This window comes from Chrysemys picta, chromosome 7, assembly GCF_011386835.1.
Source record: "Chrysemys picta bellii isolate R12L10 chromosome 7, ASM1138683v2, whole genome shotgun sequence".
In the NCBI taxonomy this organism is placed as follows: domain Eukaryota; kingdom Metazoa; phylum Chordata; order Testudines; family Emydidae; genus Chrysemys; species Chrysemys picta.
Window position 1 is genome coordinate 120,397,486 of NC_088797.1, and position 16,000 is coordinate 120,413,485.

The 16,000-nt window shown below is 44.2% G+C and overlaps 1 protein-coding gene across 2 annotated transcripts in view; it reads right to left on the minus strand.

The window, feature by feature from the left end:
* Positions 1-1,361: 1,361 nt before the first annotated feature.
* Positions 1,362-16,000, minus strand: part of MXI1 (MAX interactor 1, dimerization protein) — a 90,998-nt gene continuing 76,359 nt past the window's right edge. For both annotated transcript variants that reach the window (XM_005308145.5, XM_005308146.4), the window contains 3 exons: positions 6,551-6,665; positions 5,227-5,398; positions 1,362-3,107 (listed from right to left, as the gene is read on the minus strand). In XM_005308145.5, the coding sequence (XP_005308202.1) occupies positions 2,944-3,107; positions 5,227-5,398; positions 6,551-6,665 (451 nt within the window). In that variant the 3' untranslated portion in view covers positions 1,362-2,943. The remainder of the gene's footprint in view (positions 3,108-5,226; positions 5,399-6,550; positions 6,666-16,000) is intronic.

Here is a 16,000-nt window from a genome sequence, read left to right on the forward strand (position 1 = left end):
TGGAAGGTACCAAGTGGATTACATTTCCCTCCCTTCCAGCTGCAGTATTTGGAATTGAAATTTCCAGACATTTCAAGACCCTTGACTGCACTCCTGAAGATGACTGCCAATATCAAAGTGCTCCCAAAGGGCATACAAATGGGTGGCTTTACTGGAAAGCCTTTCAGAAAAATTGGTTCCAAAAACACACTCTGGGATAGCCCTGCTCCTCCAGGATTGCCCAACACTGATTTTCTTCCTTTATCTATTTTAATTTTTTTTAAAGTTCTCTAACTTTTATATTTCTCAAATGTGATTTTTTTTTGCCAAGCAACCTTTTTACCGTCATCCACGTGTAATTTTTGATCCAAAAAATACACAGCCAAAGAGGAAGAACCAGAAGGTGAGGTTGTCCAGGATGGCTGGAGTTCCCTAGTGATCGTGAATGGTGGGACTCATCTCTAGAGAAGCTGAACACCACAAGATTCCTTCGACAGTAACCGAAGATCAGCCTCTGTTCTTTTCCACCATTTCATTGCTGCAGTGAGACTGCCACAAAATGGTGGCTATCAGAGCTCGTTTGAACAGTGTCAGATATAAATTCCAGCTGTTGATCATTCTAGTATGGGCAAAAATTGGTAGTTGTGGGGGCTCAGTCAATGATTATCAGTTCACACGTGATCCTTCAATCTTTACTCACTTGATTTCTTCTTACTAATGTGTGTAGCCCCATTGACTTAAGCTGATAAATACATGTAACAATCCATAGCTGCCTACATACAGGTTCTAGAATTGTTATCAAGTATCAATTCCATGATATGCAGCCTGAAAATAAAACAAAGAAGCCCCAACCAATTCAGCTAAAGGAATAACTCCATTAACTGGCCGGTTTGTATCGCTGCTGACGACAGCCATCAAAGCATGGAAAGATTATTCCCCCACTCCATGAAGAAGGGATTGTGTCTCTCATACTGTATGACATCATATCACAGGGGGGATTTGGTAACATAGGAATGTTCAAACACGTGCAATTTACAGAAATTAGACAAAAATCTACATTAGAATGATTCAGGATCTTATCACGGGATTAAAGGGGAATACACTTTTTTCCCCCTCCAGGCACAAGAAAGAACATGTGTATGCTAAAGTCATATGAGCAACCAAGACTGAGGAACACAATTCATTTCAGATCCAGAAATGTTTAATGGTGTTAAAGTGCTACTTTAATGTGGGACCATATTCTAACATATAAACACAATTCCACTGCTAAATAAGGTTGTCTTTTTTTTTTTTTGGCCCAGCCCTACCTAAGAACAATAAAATAAAATCAACAGGACTGAAATTAACAACCCATTCAAATCAGCAATAAGTTACGAATTGTATAAAGCATTTTTTTCCTTTTATTTTTTTCCTTAGTAATGCGGGGGTAGTTAAATTACTTAAAGGTATACAAAATTTCAAACAATGCCATTGGTGAGGTCTCTGTAAGAAGGTTTTTAACTTGGAAAACAAAAAAATAATTCTCACCATTAAAAAAAAAAAAGACAAAACAAGAAAGCAAAGCCCTCAAAGTGCAGGTTAGAAATCTCACCTCCAAGAAAATTATAAAATATTCGATACAATAGCTCTCAATAGCAACAGCACCTGCACAGGTGAGATAGCGGATACGCACTGGGATGTGCGCAGGCCAAATGTTACATTAAGATGAGACAAGTGCTGAGCTTAACTATGTTAACTATTGAATTGTGACTACTGTAGGGGATCAGGTGCCTTCAAAGTTTGCAAGGGGAATGACCAAAAAAAAAAGGGAAACCAAAAAACCCAGCAACCCTGACCTTTCCAAGCCAGCACAGACCGTGTTTGTTTTGTGCACGGCAAAGAGCATTTGTGTGTTTCATCAGGTCAAGTGCTGCATCAAAACAGATACCTTTTCAGTGGCGTTAATCCATTATAAAAGACATTGAAGATTTCATATGGACAAGCTCTAAAAAGACATGTCACATTTGGAGTGTTTTTACTCCCAACACATTTACAAACGTTTATCAAAAGATCTTTAAATAAAAAAGGTCATAGTGGCTCAGTATCTGGGCATGACTTTCCACACGCTGGTTTCTTTCTGTCCTCAAGAGTGTGTGTGTGCGCGTGTGTGTCTGTCTCTCTCTCTCTCTCTCCAGGGGAGCACTGCTGTTTGGACTCCACAATGCAGCCTGCCACGTGCTGGTGGATTACAGTTTAGTACCCTAGTGCTAGCCGTGTGATAGAAGTACTTGCTTTAAATGATGTCCAATAGAACGTTGAGCTGAATGGTGATTTCTCCTGAACAATCTTCACTGTTGACTCTCTCTCTGGGCATGAACTGAACACCTATTATTATTCATAGGTTGTGTGATACATCTTCATGGCCAAGCTGCTATGACTTCCTGCTATGTTACTATAATGCCTGATGGTGATCAAATATTAGGACAGAGTCATTTCAGGACCAGGAAAGTTCCAGAAGGCTCTAAACCGAGTTGTTCTATCTGAATGCAGTCTGAGAAAAACTGGACGTTTCTCAGATCTCATGACAAATTGAGAGAGAGAGAGAGAGAGAGAGAGAGAGAGAGCGCGAGCTGAATCTCCAGTATCCTCTTTCAAATAAACAAAATCAAAGCAAAGTAATTCATCATGTAAGGGCCAAATCCAGGTCTCACTGAAGCCAAATGGAGTTTTGTCACTGACTTCAGGAGGACCAGGGTTCAGTCTCACTATGCTAGGGGAAAACCAGGATTTTGCAACATGACCCAATGGACATACATGGGTTCCTATGGAGGCCTCCTATTGCCCAAGGGGGTACATATATATAGGTCTGTTCGGCTCTAGCTGTTGACGTGTCATTTCTAAAAGAGGATACTGCATCTAGAACCCAGTCTGAACACAGATTACTCCAGTGGAATAATCCGCCCTGCATTGGTGTCTCACTTTGTTCTAGGAAGCAAACGAGAGTTTGACGCTGGCGCTGGAATAACCCTCGTCACTCCCAATACTCTGCAAGCTGCTGTGATCATCAATGTCACTGATGCTGGTTGTGCTGATATCGTCCACTTCTCCATGGGAGAACTCTGTGCTTTCAACATCCACTTCAATCTCCTCTGCAAAGAAAACGACACACACGCAGGTTAGTGTCATCGCAGGCAGCTACGCTTTGAACTCTACAATCGACAAACGATCAACACTCCAGGTATAAAATAAGCACCACACAGTATAATTCACAATGATTTCCAAAAGGGGGGGGAGGGGCAGAGTGCCTGTTTCAGCAAGCAGGATGCTGTCTCAATGTGTTTCAAAGGCATTACTAAACTTTTTTGCTGCCAGCCAACCCCAAACTTCCAAGCTAGGAACTGGGTTCAAAAAAGAATTAGACACGTTCATGGTGGATAGGTCCATGAATGGCTATTAGCCAGATGGCCAGGGACATAACCCCATGTTCTGGGTGTCCCTAAACCTCTGACGGCCAGAAGCTGGAACTGGATGACAGGGGATGGATCACTCAATAAATTGCCCTGTTCTGTTCATTCCCTCTGAAGCATCTGGTACTGGCCACTGTCTGAAGACAGGACACTGGGTGAGATGGACCATTCCTGATCCAGTATGGCCATTCTTATGTTCTTAAGATGAAGAACTCAGCAGAGTTTGGATTCATCATTAGTCAGTGGCGCTGCTCTGCAGGGCAGTGGAAGAACCTGTGTTAAGCAGCACCACAGCGTTCAGCCCCCCTGCGTGGAGTCTAGCTACTTTGCCATCATTGCCACCTGGTTCTGTGGGCCTGGGCATTCCCCCCCAGCTTGGATTGACTTGATCACCATGAGAGTGGACTGCTTTCAATGTCCTGTGCAACTCACATACCAAGATGATGATAAGCTCTTCCAGGTCAGGAGCTGTCACTTTCTGTGTTTGCACAGTGCTTAGCACGACACAGATCTGGGTCTTTTGGGAGACTACAGTGACAAATAGCAGCGCTGGGGGACACCTTACGGTTGTGATAGCTGAGACAGAGCTATATAGGGCATTGTAGTGTGTTTCTATAGGGACACAGGGTAGCATGTTGAACAGCACTTCGGTGACTTTGGGCCATCAAAGTCAGTAAGACACTGAAATGCTTTTGAAAATTTTACCCACAGACCTTAAAAACGACACTAAAAAATAATGAAAAATATTGGTAAAACAGTGAAGCTCACAGATCACTAATAATTAGATGGGCAATCTCTGTGCTCTTTGTTGGTTCTTTATGATTAAGGCTATGATTTAGGAACGGAAGTCATGGCAGTCACGGATTCTGTGACTTTACCGGACCTCCGTGATTTCTTCCAGCCCTGGCTTCAGCTGCGGGCAGCTGAAGCTGAAGAAATCACAGCGGTGCGGTAGCCATGGCTGGGGCAGGAGCCGTGGCTATGCTCCCCACATAGCAAGTGTCTGAGTAAAACAAATATGTTTTTAACAAAACCATAAACTCTAACACTTGACACACAGTTGGGAGGAAAAAAAATCTCTGTGAAAGATTCAAAATTCCTCCCCCCTCCCGCCCTTCAGTGTAGGGAGGAGAAAGCACTTGCTTCATATGCAAATCCTTCAGAGGAATTGTCCAATAAAATGGTAAGACAAGACCTTAACTTAGAAATAGCAGCAACAAGCAGAAAATGGAACCCTGATTTTTGAATCTTCCTTCTAGGCCTTCTTTTTACATTATAAAGAGGAGGCACACAATCCATGTTTATACTTTGAAGCATGTGTTTGGTTACTGACTTGGGATCATGGATCATTATTTTTAAAACGAAGCTTTTGCATTCTGACTTTAGACAACTGTTCAAATACAGCGGTCAAGTTCAAATGCCACAAGAATCACCTGAATCCACAATCATGACCCCTTTCCTCAACTTAAGCAGGACTGACTAACAACTGAGGCAGAAAGACATGACAAAGCACACATCTTTTGCTTGGCAAATACAGAGACCCATTCAATGGCAAAGCGAAGAGGCAAGTAACAGGAAGAGCACAATGGAAGGAAGGAATCATTCGCCACTCTCTCAAATTTTCAGGAGAGGTCAGTCTTTATCCTGATGCATCCCTTTTTGTAGATCCACAGATTCTAAGGTTAGAAGGGCCCACCATGGTCATCTCATCTGACCTCCTGTAGAACACAGGCCATAAGACTTCCCTAATTAATTCCTGTTTGAGCTATTTTAATTAAGCTGGACGCGTTAGAACACCTACCTCGCTCTGAATCCGAGCGATCAGAGGAAATGGTTGAGCCAATGCTGTCCATTCGTATTCGTTCTATCTCCTGAGGACCCTGCAGTTGTTCCAGCCTTCTCTTTAAGAATCTTTGTTCTCGTTCCAGGTTTTCAAGCTGGTGTTGGCTTCTCCTCTCGGCCTCCTCAAGTTTCTGACATGATAAAATACGACTTGATTATGACTTTAATTCTTGTTTTCTACAGCACAGCCATATACTTTGCTTCAAATTTTCCCATGTTCTGAAAGGATTTATGCTCAAACAAGTATCAGACAAGACTGCTCTTCAGTCACTAGTAGAAATGAAGTCTACTTGTGTCTTTGTTGGTTTACACCTTTGCTAGATCTTACACATTTGTACAAGGATGATTTTTGGGGGTGAGTGAATACAGGATTTTTTTAAAAATTGTTCTTTATAAACGTGTAATTAACCAATAAGCTGCATCACTGAGTTCATCCACCAGAGGGCCTCTATTCCCTTAATCAAACAGATTCTGTATTTGTTATGATCACTCGTTACACAAAAATTTATCCTGGGATGTTTGGCTTTCTTGTTGCTTGGTTTAGTAGGTATTTCTCAGAAGCAGTTTTCCATTTAAATAGCAATTTATGTAACCTGCTACAGACTCTTTTGATCACAGCTGGGAAATCTACCAGGCTAACGTTCTTTGTTTCCGGATGGCCAACCCGTTGCATAAGATGGGAGTCATTTCAGGCTAACACTTTCCTTTAAGCAGGGCTCCCTCCCTTACCAACCCAGAGCTGCAACAAAGGATTTAGGTATATTCCTGATCCCTACATGACTGGATTTTCTTTTTACACTTTACTTTGCCAGAAGCAATCTATGAAGGGCTTTGGGAAGCTGGCAGAACCACAGATGAAAGACGATGGAAACAATAAGACGTCAACTCTGTTTCACTCTAGAAGCCTATACAGATTTGCCAGCAGGGGGAATGCACTGGAGTGACAGAAGTTACATTTTTCCATCAAACTGCAGCCCTTCAATCACATTAGATGTGTTTCTACTTTAAAAAAAGAGCAAGATCTGCTACTGTCTTCCCCCAATCACAATACAGAACAGGTTCCCTGCTCTCCTAATCAATCATGTGCAGAGTTAACAGAGTTTATTATGGACCCTCCGAACAACCCATGTTGTAATAATGATTTAACCGAAGGAGCAATGCATTTGAGAGGTATTAGTCTCAGTGAGAGCAGATTTACCTCTGGACAGTGGGTGAGTGATTGGTGCAGTTAGAAACAGGCCAGATGGAAAGCGTCTGGGAAGCCTGGGAAAAGCGGTGCTTACCTTGATGTGTGCTTTGGCTTTGTTAAGCAGCCCAAGCGTTGTGTGCCGGGTGCAGTCTGGTCCTAGTGGTATCAGAACCTTTAAACGTTCTAAGCACAGGCGTAGGTGAGCACGTCTGGAGGGGGAGAGACACTGATTAGGAGCTGCAGCCTTATAATAGGACAAAAATCAAACTCTTTCTCCCCAGGCAGGCTCGATTTTCCACGCATCACCCTGTTTCCCTCAGATAGCTTATGCCCTGCCATTAAATGTTTACACTGCAAACACTAGTCACTCAACATTAGCCCTATTGCTAACCTCTGACAGACAGTTTATTTCCTTGCGCTCACACCTGATAACCTGTGGCTGGATGAACTTTGGGGAGGAAAGACGGACCGAGGCAACGGTAGTCTGCTTGGTTTCACATAACTTCAAGCTGCCAGCTATTTGCAGTCTACTCCACCGTGTAGAGTTTTATATCAAGGCACTTTCAAGTGTCGAATGGCGTTTACACACTAGCACATTACCGGTTAAGGAAAAAACCTAACTTTAAATATTGAGCTATGTAACATTCACTGCCCATCTTCCTCTTTTTCCAGCCACATCAGGCAAAAAGGAGGTCTAACTGACTGCAGCAAACTCCTTACTGCAAAGTGACTGAATTACACATCACACTCATTAAAGGGTCAGATCTGCACTCTTTGGGCATTCTGACCGCAAGGAACTCAGGGCTGCATATTTCCTAGCCCGGAGTTTGGAATCTTGCTGTCAATACAGGTTCTCTGGGAGCAGAGACCCTTTGCCTATTTCTACTTCCACCCCTTGCACTATTGTCTACAATAACAACCCCGAACAGTACAGAACTCCTGTGACTATTTTATTTTGGACCATTATTACAGAACACTGTAGTTTTGTTTGTTTTTTTAAATACGGGAAACTGCTCAGAGAGCAATCTCAAAGTATAACCCCACTCAGATACTGCAGTAAAACTAGTTCGGTTTTCTCCCATTCTGTATTATGTATTCAGGAATTAACAGTAGATTTATGGAAAACAGTAAAGTTATTTTTTTTTCAGGCCCTACATTAATGATTTATGTCTGAATTTGTAATCGCAATCAATAGCACAATGACATCAGACGATCAGTCTATACTCAAGGTATCCCAGTGCAAAAGGTTCTTGAAAGCCTTTACCAGCCCTGTTCAGACACAAAGGGACGGAATCTAAATTCAGTCCATCTGAATGAAGAAAAACAAATTAGTGTGGACGGTTCATTTACATTTTGTATTTGAAATTCACTATTGTTCGCAGTTTGAAAGGGATGGGGAGAGGAGTCTGTAATCATGCAATTATGTCACTGACAAGCAAGGATGATTAAGGGTAGAAGGGTCAGGGGTTTAGCTGATGAACTGTCAGTACAAGAGCAGCACCCACTAGCACCACTATAGTTATGGGTTTGTCAGTGTTTCCATTATAAAAACCTCTTTACAAAAGGTCTATAATTCAGCCGCAGTAACTGCCTCGGGGCTGAAATTTGGGCTTTGGCTGAGGAAAGTGTTTTTAATGAAATATTTATTAAGAAATTTGGTTTTAAAAGTGTCATAAACATAAAAAAACCAAACCATGGCAATGTCACCCTCCCACTCAGCTTTTTCTACAATGAAACCCGCTGGCATTTAATCCTTATCGCTGACTAAGAGCTTTCACTACTTGGGAAAACCAATTTCAGTTGACAGCCATTTCGTGTAGATAAACAGCTCTGGGCATGGTCAGCAACAGGTGCTCTGCTAATCACATTACAAGGACGTTTCGACCCAACGCTGGGCAAACCTGCAATGTAAGGATTGGCGGGGCTTGAACCTGGGCCTACAGGCAGCTCACACTGCCACCAGTCTGTAACTTCACCTGTTTCCAGCGACCCACAGAGGTTGTACCACCACAGGAAGTTCTGCCTCGAGCTAAACTGACTGACGGTAGCAATCCCTTACATAAGTCTATGGGGTGTACCAGGAAGTGTTCAGGCAACAATGTGGATCCCCAGATAGCTACCATGACAGCCCCGCATCTCTGCCTCTGAGCTCCCAGTACTGACCTCGGCTCCAAATTGTATCCGGACTCCCGACTGACCCCTGGAACGCCAACACTGACCCTGATACCTGGTACTGACCCCTCAGCCTGATTCCTGACCCTCAGCTTAACTCTTGACTACAAGCCGGGCCCTGACCCCTGGCTTCTGAACTCCCGCCACTAGTCCTGCTTACCTTTGTCCAGGATCCTGACATGAACAGGTTGGGAAATGGACTTTGGTTTAGTTTGGCATCCAAAAGTCTGAATTCTGACATGAAGCTCCTGCAAACTAGCCTATTGTTTATGAGTCCACAAAACTGGGCTGGACATTTTGCAAGATACCAGCTTCTCAGGAGTTGTCAACCACTGCCACTTCCTGTTACAGCTGGAAATGCTCAGAATGGACTCTCTCATAGCATTTCACCACTGCACCAGAAAGGGAGGGTGGCTTTGTAACACCTTTTCATGTTCTCTGTATGTGTATATATATATCTCCTTACTATATGTTCCATTCTATGCATCCGATGAAGTGGGCTGTAGCCCACGAAAGCTTATGCTCAAATAAATTTGTTAGTCTCTAAGGTGCCACAAGTACTCCTGTTCTTTTTGTAACTAAGGCACTGGACTGGGACTCAGGGGAGACAAAGTTGATTCCTCCTTGTCTTCACTGTAGTGTTAGCTTGAGTTATCTACAATTGAATTAACTCCTCTCGAGTGAGCCTAGTTCAACTGAGAATGAGCCCACTACAAAATGGCCCTGGAGCTGCAGAGCGTTTGCATTAGCAGCACCTAATAGCCATGTCCCCACTGCAGTACTAGCTACAACATCAGCAGCACCTGAGCTTCAATCCATCCCCCGAACGGGCCAGCTAGGTTGAGGTTAAAGCACCAATGAGAGATGTGCGTGTGTGGATGGGAATCAGGTTAGGGGCAACACTCAAGTTAGACCTTAAGCTAACAAGGCAGTGAAGACAGATTTCTCTGTGGTTTCCCACAGGGATAATACTACTTCCTTTCTCCCATCCTTTACTCATCTTTATCTATTTAGACTGTAAGCTCTTCTGGGCAGGGACTATGGGCTGGTCTACATGTCAAAGGCCTTTCCAGTACACCTATACCAATGAAAGCCCCTCATGGAGATACAGATTATACCAGCAAAAGGAGTTATTTTGCCATTATAGGTAAACCACCTCCGCAAACGACATAAGCTATACCAACAAAATGGCTCCTTTGTTGGTATAAGCTGCATCTACGTGTGTGTGTGGGGGGGGGGGAAGGGTGTGCTGACGTAGCTATGCAGGAAAACCTTTGCAGTTTATATCCAGCCTCTTTCTCCCTATGTCTCTGTACAGAGCCTAGCACAAATGGGCCCCAATCTTGGTGGGGACTGTATGTGGAGTTATCAAAATTGATGTAACACCAACTGCTACCACCTCCAGTTCCATTCCTAACAGAAACCTGAGGTCGCTGTTCCAGAACAAGGATAATTCTAGATGGTTTACCCACCACGGCTTAGTATGCACAGGTGGGCCTGTCCAGATTGCCACACAAACTCTGTGCTATGCATCGTTCTTTACCATGCCTGGGGAAGTTCATGTTCTAAACCCCCCCCACCTTTTTTTTTTTTTTTTTTTTTTATTGCCAGGGTGAACCTAGGAACACACTGTAGAACTGTGCTAGGAACCAGTGAAGAGTGTAGACACACAAACTTAGAACATGTGCCAGGCAACTGCCCCAGTACCAGAGACCCCTGATGGTTGGGAAGAGGATATTAAATGTTTGGCTTCTCAATTACCAGTGAATTTCAGGAGCTCTCAAACAGGCCTTGGCACGAAATACCATGGCTGTTAGAATTACACAAAATTAAGCAATGTAAAAAATCTCAAAGCCATGGACACTGAGATCCAACTTTTTAATTTCTTTCTGTCCAAGAAAGGTGGAACACAAATAAAAGCAGCTGCTGTTTGGAGACCTTTACAAGGTCTTATGTGGGACAAAGCAGTCTGAGGACCTGTCCACATGAAAAAAGTTACACTTGGATAATGTAGAGGGTGTGAATGTAAAGCAACAGAATCAAACTGGTGCAAAAGGTTCATAGGTCTTTTTAAAATTGGCTTCTTCTGGTTTAAGTTGAGTCAGTTAGGAACAGGTTTAACTGAACTCTTATATCAACATAAGAGCAGCCACACATTGGTTGGCTCAATTTAACTCTGGCTTGGTCGACACACAGGTTTTGTACCAGTAGAACTGAAAGTTCAACCAGTACAACTCCTAGCATAGATGCGTTTATACTGGTAAAAAATTGCTAATATCAGCATAGTATATTCCCTTCTTTCCTATGGGAACAGTAATCTTGGTGTAAAGCACCTAAATACCTATATTGCTGCATCACATGAGTGGGTTGCATTATATACTAGCACTACAGTTTGTGCATGTGGACAAGGCCTAAATCAACTTAAAAACTAATTTAAGTTACACTGTGCAGCTGCCCCACGTAGACAAGCCCTTAGACTCAACAGGCCAATTGTTCCCACTTTTTTAACCAAGTATTCACCACTTCTCCCACTCTAGCCCACCTCTCCTAGCCCAGCACATTTGAATGGGGTTTAAAGGACGTGTCTGTTTTTTCTCCCCAAATATCTTGCATTTCAGCTTTCAAATGTTGGCAGGTGTGTAACCTGTTGGGTATTTTTGGCTTCTGTGAGCTGAAGTCAAGCTGATCACGGATGTTAATTAAGCCACAAAATGTGAAAGCACTCTGATTCATTGATGGGAGGCTAAATGTCACACAGAAATCAACTTCTATCAAAGCCCAATTTTTATCAAAGCAGGAAACTGACCAGCTGAGCTAAAATTCCTTGTCAAACAGAATTTACAGGTGTAACTATCCAATCTACAGTCCCTTACCAAAAAGTCCTGGAGTTTTCCCTTGCAGTTATAATCCCATAGTCTAGACAAAGTTATGCTTCTCCTTCCCCTTAATCTACCTGGTACTTTATTGTAAGGTGGTTTTAACATAGTTTCGGGCTCCCTGGCACTTAGCGAAAATACCAGCACTGCCCAAACTTCACACAAGAAAGCCATACGACTTTCCACACTGGATCATGCTAATAACTGGAAAAAACAAGTCTAGAAGCATTATATTTTATAAAGGGAGAATTAATTTACAGTCAGAGGGACTCCTTAGGGCATTAGAAGATGGAGATGAATCAGCGTTCAGGGACTGCCAGTTTCAAAGTAGATCTGAGCACATGTGCACTCGTTGTAGGAGTGACAGGTAAAAGTGGAGAAGTGGGGGCAGGATCTTCATAGTCACTCCCCGTCCCTAGGAAGGAAAGATGCTTCAGAAAACAGGGCTACCACAGAGGTTTCTGCTCTCTGAGCATGAGACGTGGTAATAGACATGCCAAAGCCCTGACTCTGTGCCAGGATGAATGCATGAGTATGTAAGGGAGGGGGCTTTCTACTCTTCCTTAACCAGCTGGCCCTCTCCCCTTCATTCCGGTCTATTCTGGGGGTCACGGGGAGGCCCACAGGGTGCAATGGCTTGTCTCACACAGCGACAGCCAGCGGGTGGTTTGGATTTGTCTGGCTGAAGACACAAAAACCACGATTCCTGGGAAGCAGGAGCTGAGTTTTGGGAGGACGGAGGGCTGAGGAACTTGGTGCCCCACATGCTCCTTTGCTTGGCCCAGAAAAAGCACAGGGCAACACTGCCACTTACTTGGCAGGCTAGAAACACTGGCTGGTTAGAGCTACAGCCCAGAGGGGGGCTGCTTGCCTTAGCTTTTCCCTTTTGGTATGTTGGGTCAAATTCAGCCCTGGCAGAAGACAGTCCAACTCCACTAAATTCAACACACTCTACTGTTGCTGCATTCAGAGGAGCTGCACCCAACTAGATCAGGGCCGAAGCTGGCCCATTGTGGTCCTCTTGTGCAACTGTTACGTGCAAAGAAAGTGAATAATGGAATAGCTGGGGCTCAAGTAACAAGAGCCTGGCCTGTCAGGCTGCAGCCCTGGGCTGGGATGTGCTGCTGGAGTGGGAATGCCAGAGTCAGAGGATAGTGCCTTTCTCAGACTCATTAAGAGTGAAATTCACCCCAGCTGTGGAGGGGCTGGCACAGAAAGGACTCTTCGCCTCCCCCCCCCCCGCTAGTGGGGAGATACGCAATCGCCCCAAACTATCCGGTGCAGAGATTTCTGGAGAGGAGGAGGAGGAGGGGCTAAGGAACAAATCCAGTAAAGTTCCAAAGCCCTGCATATATGTTACTGCAGCCTACTGGGGGGAGTATTAACCACCGAGGGGCTGCAATACAGGGGTAGCGGTGTGCATGCACACGTAGTCCCATTCCTTCCCCCCTCATTAAGTGGCTTTCACAAAGGCAGGGAGAGTTTCACCCTCAAGGCTGATTGCATTTGGATTGGTATTTCACCCCCTCCTCTCCAAGCTCTAAACCCTCAGGGTAACCCCCTACCCCCTGCTTTGCGGACAAGTCAGCCCACATTCTAAGCGACTCCCTCCAGACGCTAAGAGAGCGTTCACCCGTCTGCTGAGGGCTGTAATTTCAGAGCCTGCTCTTTGCAGTTACCAATGACATCACTGTCTCTGATTATATAAAGCTCTAGTGGGAAGCATATATTTATGTGTTTGCTTCATAGCGTCAGTCATCCTGCTGTACAATATGCGTCCAAGTCCTGCCACAAGAACCGCTCTGCCATTCCTCCCTCCTCCCCTGACCCAAACCGCAGTGTGGGAGAGAGATTTGGGGGCACAAGTCTCCAGGTTTCAGGGGATGGGTGTATTTGCTGATACCCCGAGGGGTGGGGGATAGAACTCGACAGCTGGCACTCTGCAAAAAGCCCCTCAGGGAAGACCAGTGAGACCAGTTTGTCCCACACAAAAACATGGGGGACTGAGGGCCAAACACAAGAGAACTCCCCACTCCACCCTATACCCAGAGAGCAGGCAGCCAGGATCGGAAATGCTCCTGTTACTCACCTCCACCCTGCTCCAGCTCTGTGCACGCAGACAGAAAAGCATGTGGGCACTAGAGAACAACCCTTCTTCCCCATGGGTGGGCTACAAGTCTGCTGAGACATGGCCCATGACCCTGCCCTTACGGGGTAAACACAATGGCAGCATCCACTGCAAGGGAAAACGAGGCTTCCCTCCGCGGGAGCCAGAAGGGAACATTTCAAATGGACTAGTCATGGCAGACACTGGGCAGGGATGGGGCAGGTGGATGACACATCAGGCTTGCCCCTGAATTTCACCTTGGAACCTGCTGACCCAGCTTTCAGCCTGGTCTAAGCTAGTCAAAAAGGCTGCAAGAAAATCTTTTACTTGCAACCCCTGTACAACTCCACCCACAAGAGCCAGGCTTGGACTTTTTACATGAGGTCTTCAGTGGGGCTCTGACGCAGATGGTAATAGCTTCCCCCTGGCATGGCCCGGAAGCCGTAAGTGCTGCAGATGCACCAGGTCAGCTACATCTAACTCCATGCCTCCCATTTGGAAATCACCCTGAAAGCTACTGGACGCTACGAGGGCAGGTGCTTCAGAAACCCCAGAATGCACTGGTACATGTGGACAGTTCCATCAAAAACAGAGTATCTGTGCAGATGTGATATGGACAAGCGAGGCAACCTGTTATATCAGGCATCTATATCCCTGTGATGGGCTCCTGGAGTTGGGCCTGATTCAACTCCCACTGAAGTCAACAAGAAGACTCCCCTTGTATTTTTTTGGTGCCAGGTCAGGCCCTTACTGTAGATACACCCGCCTTTACTTGTGCTCATTTTCCCTTTTCATTACCGGTGGGTGGGGGGTAGGGGGAACGGACTGAAATGGATAGAATAAAATTCTCCTCCATTAAGGCCCTGATCCTGCAAAAGCACTTAAGCACATGCTTAACTCTAAGTCTGCAGGCAGTATCATTGACGTCAATGGGACTACTCATGCTTTAAGTTCAGCATATGCGTCTGTGCTTTGCTAAACCAGGGCCTGAACTCCTGTAATAAACAGAGCGACCTGGAATAGGCTACAGGCAAACCTCCATGGAAAAACCACATCTCACTCATGGAAGGAAAGGGGCCAGCAAAGGAGTAATTTTCTAGAAAGCAAAGTATTTCCAAATTGGATTGGATTGCATTTTCTTTTGATAAGAATTAGACAACAGGGATAAATGAAAAAGCCAATGACCAGATCCCTAACACGCTACTTCAACAAAACAGTTTAGTTCATTCTTCACATTAAGCACAAGCTTAAGTCCTTCTGAGGTTGAATCCGGAGCTTGCTCCTTTTAAAAAAAGAGGAGGATGATCTCATGTGGAAATGAAAAATTAATTTTATCCCTCTCTTATCAACGAGTTGGGTCTAATTTAACCCTGAAATTTGAAACCAGCAACTTTGCCTGGATTTCACAGTTAACAAGCTTGTTTAAAAAATTCAAGAGAGAGATCACTGTTTAAAGAAAACAATTCCAGGAAAATGGAAGGGACCTTGTATCAATAATTCATCAAGAGACAATGATTTCGGGAAGAAGTACCGAGAAGCAGATGCATAAACTGGGGACGGGGGAAAAAATAGAGTTTCTTTCTGTAAACAATTCACAGGTCATATGCCTACTTATCTTTTATAGCCATCACATGACAATGTTTTTCCTATACTCTTGCCTCTGACCCAAAAGAGAACGATCCCTCCCCCTATAGCCCCAACAACCTACACCTATTGGCTGGTGCAGTTTCAGAGCTCCTCTTTATTGGACGATTCATCCTTTAGCAGAAGAAAGAAGAAATGTAAGATTTTGCCAAGTAACTAAATCAGAAATTGAAGGCAGTCAAGTGCTGGGGCCTGTATTTTCTTTGCTGCAGAGTGTTATGTAATTGCTCCAAGCCCTTGAGCCACGCACAGTAAAGCTGCCATGGCGTATAGCCAATTTTCAATAACTCCACACACACAATTCCACATGATGGCCGCTGGCACGTTACCCTACACTTGATATATATTTTTAAAAGAGAGACTCTGGTTCAAAAAGATATACTTAAAAACAAAACAAAAAATTCCTCACCTGTGTTACTAGATCTTTTAAACCAAAAGAAAAGATTTTAAAAACCCCTCATTTATTTCTCACTGTTCACAATGACTGTTTATCTTCTGTGTTTCACTCAAACAGGGACAAGGAAGACTTAGTCAATTTCACTTCCGTTTCGAGTCAGTTTCACTTGCTGGTTCCCATGCATTATGAAGTGCTAGGTGCTTGGGTTGCAAACTCCCCAGGAGAGTGTGCAAATTGTTATATATCTATATATAGATATCTATATATCTGCTGGTCTTATGTTTTATAAAAGCTTTTTGTTGTTGTACAAAAACAAAAACTAAACCCGACACAAATAAAGCAGCTCCA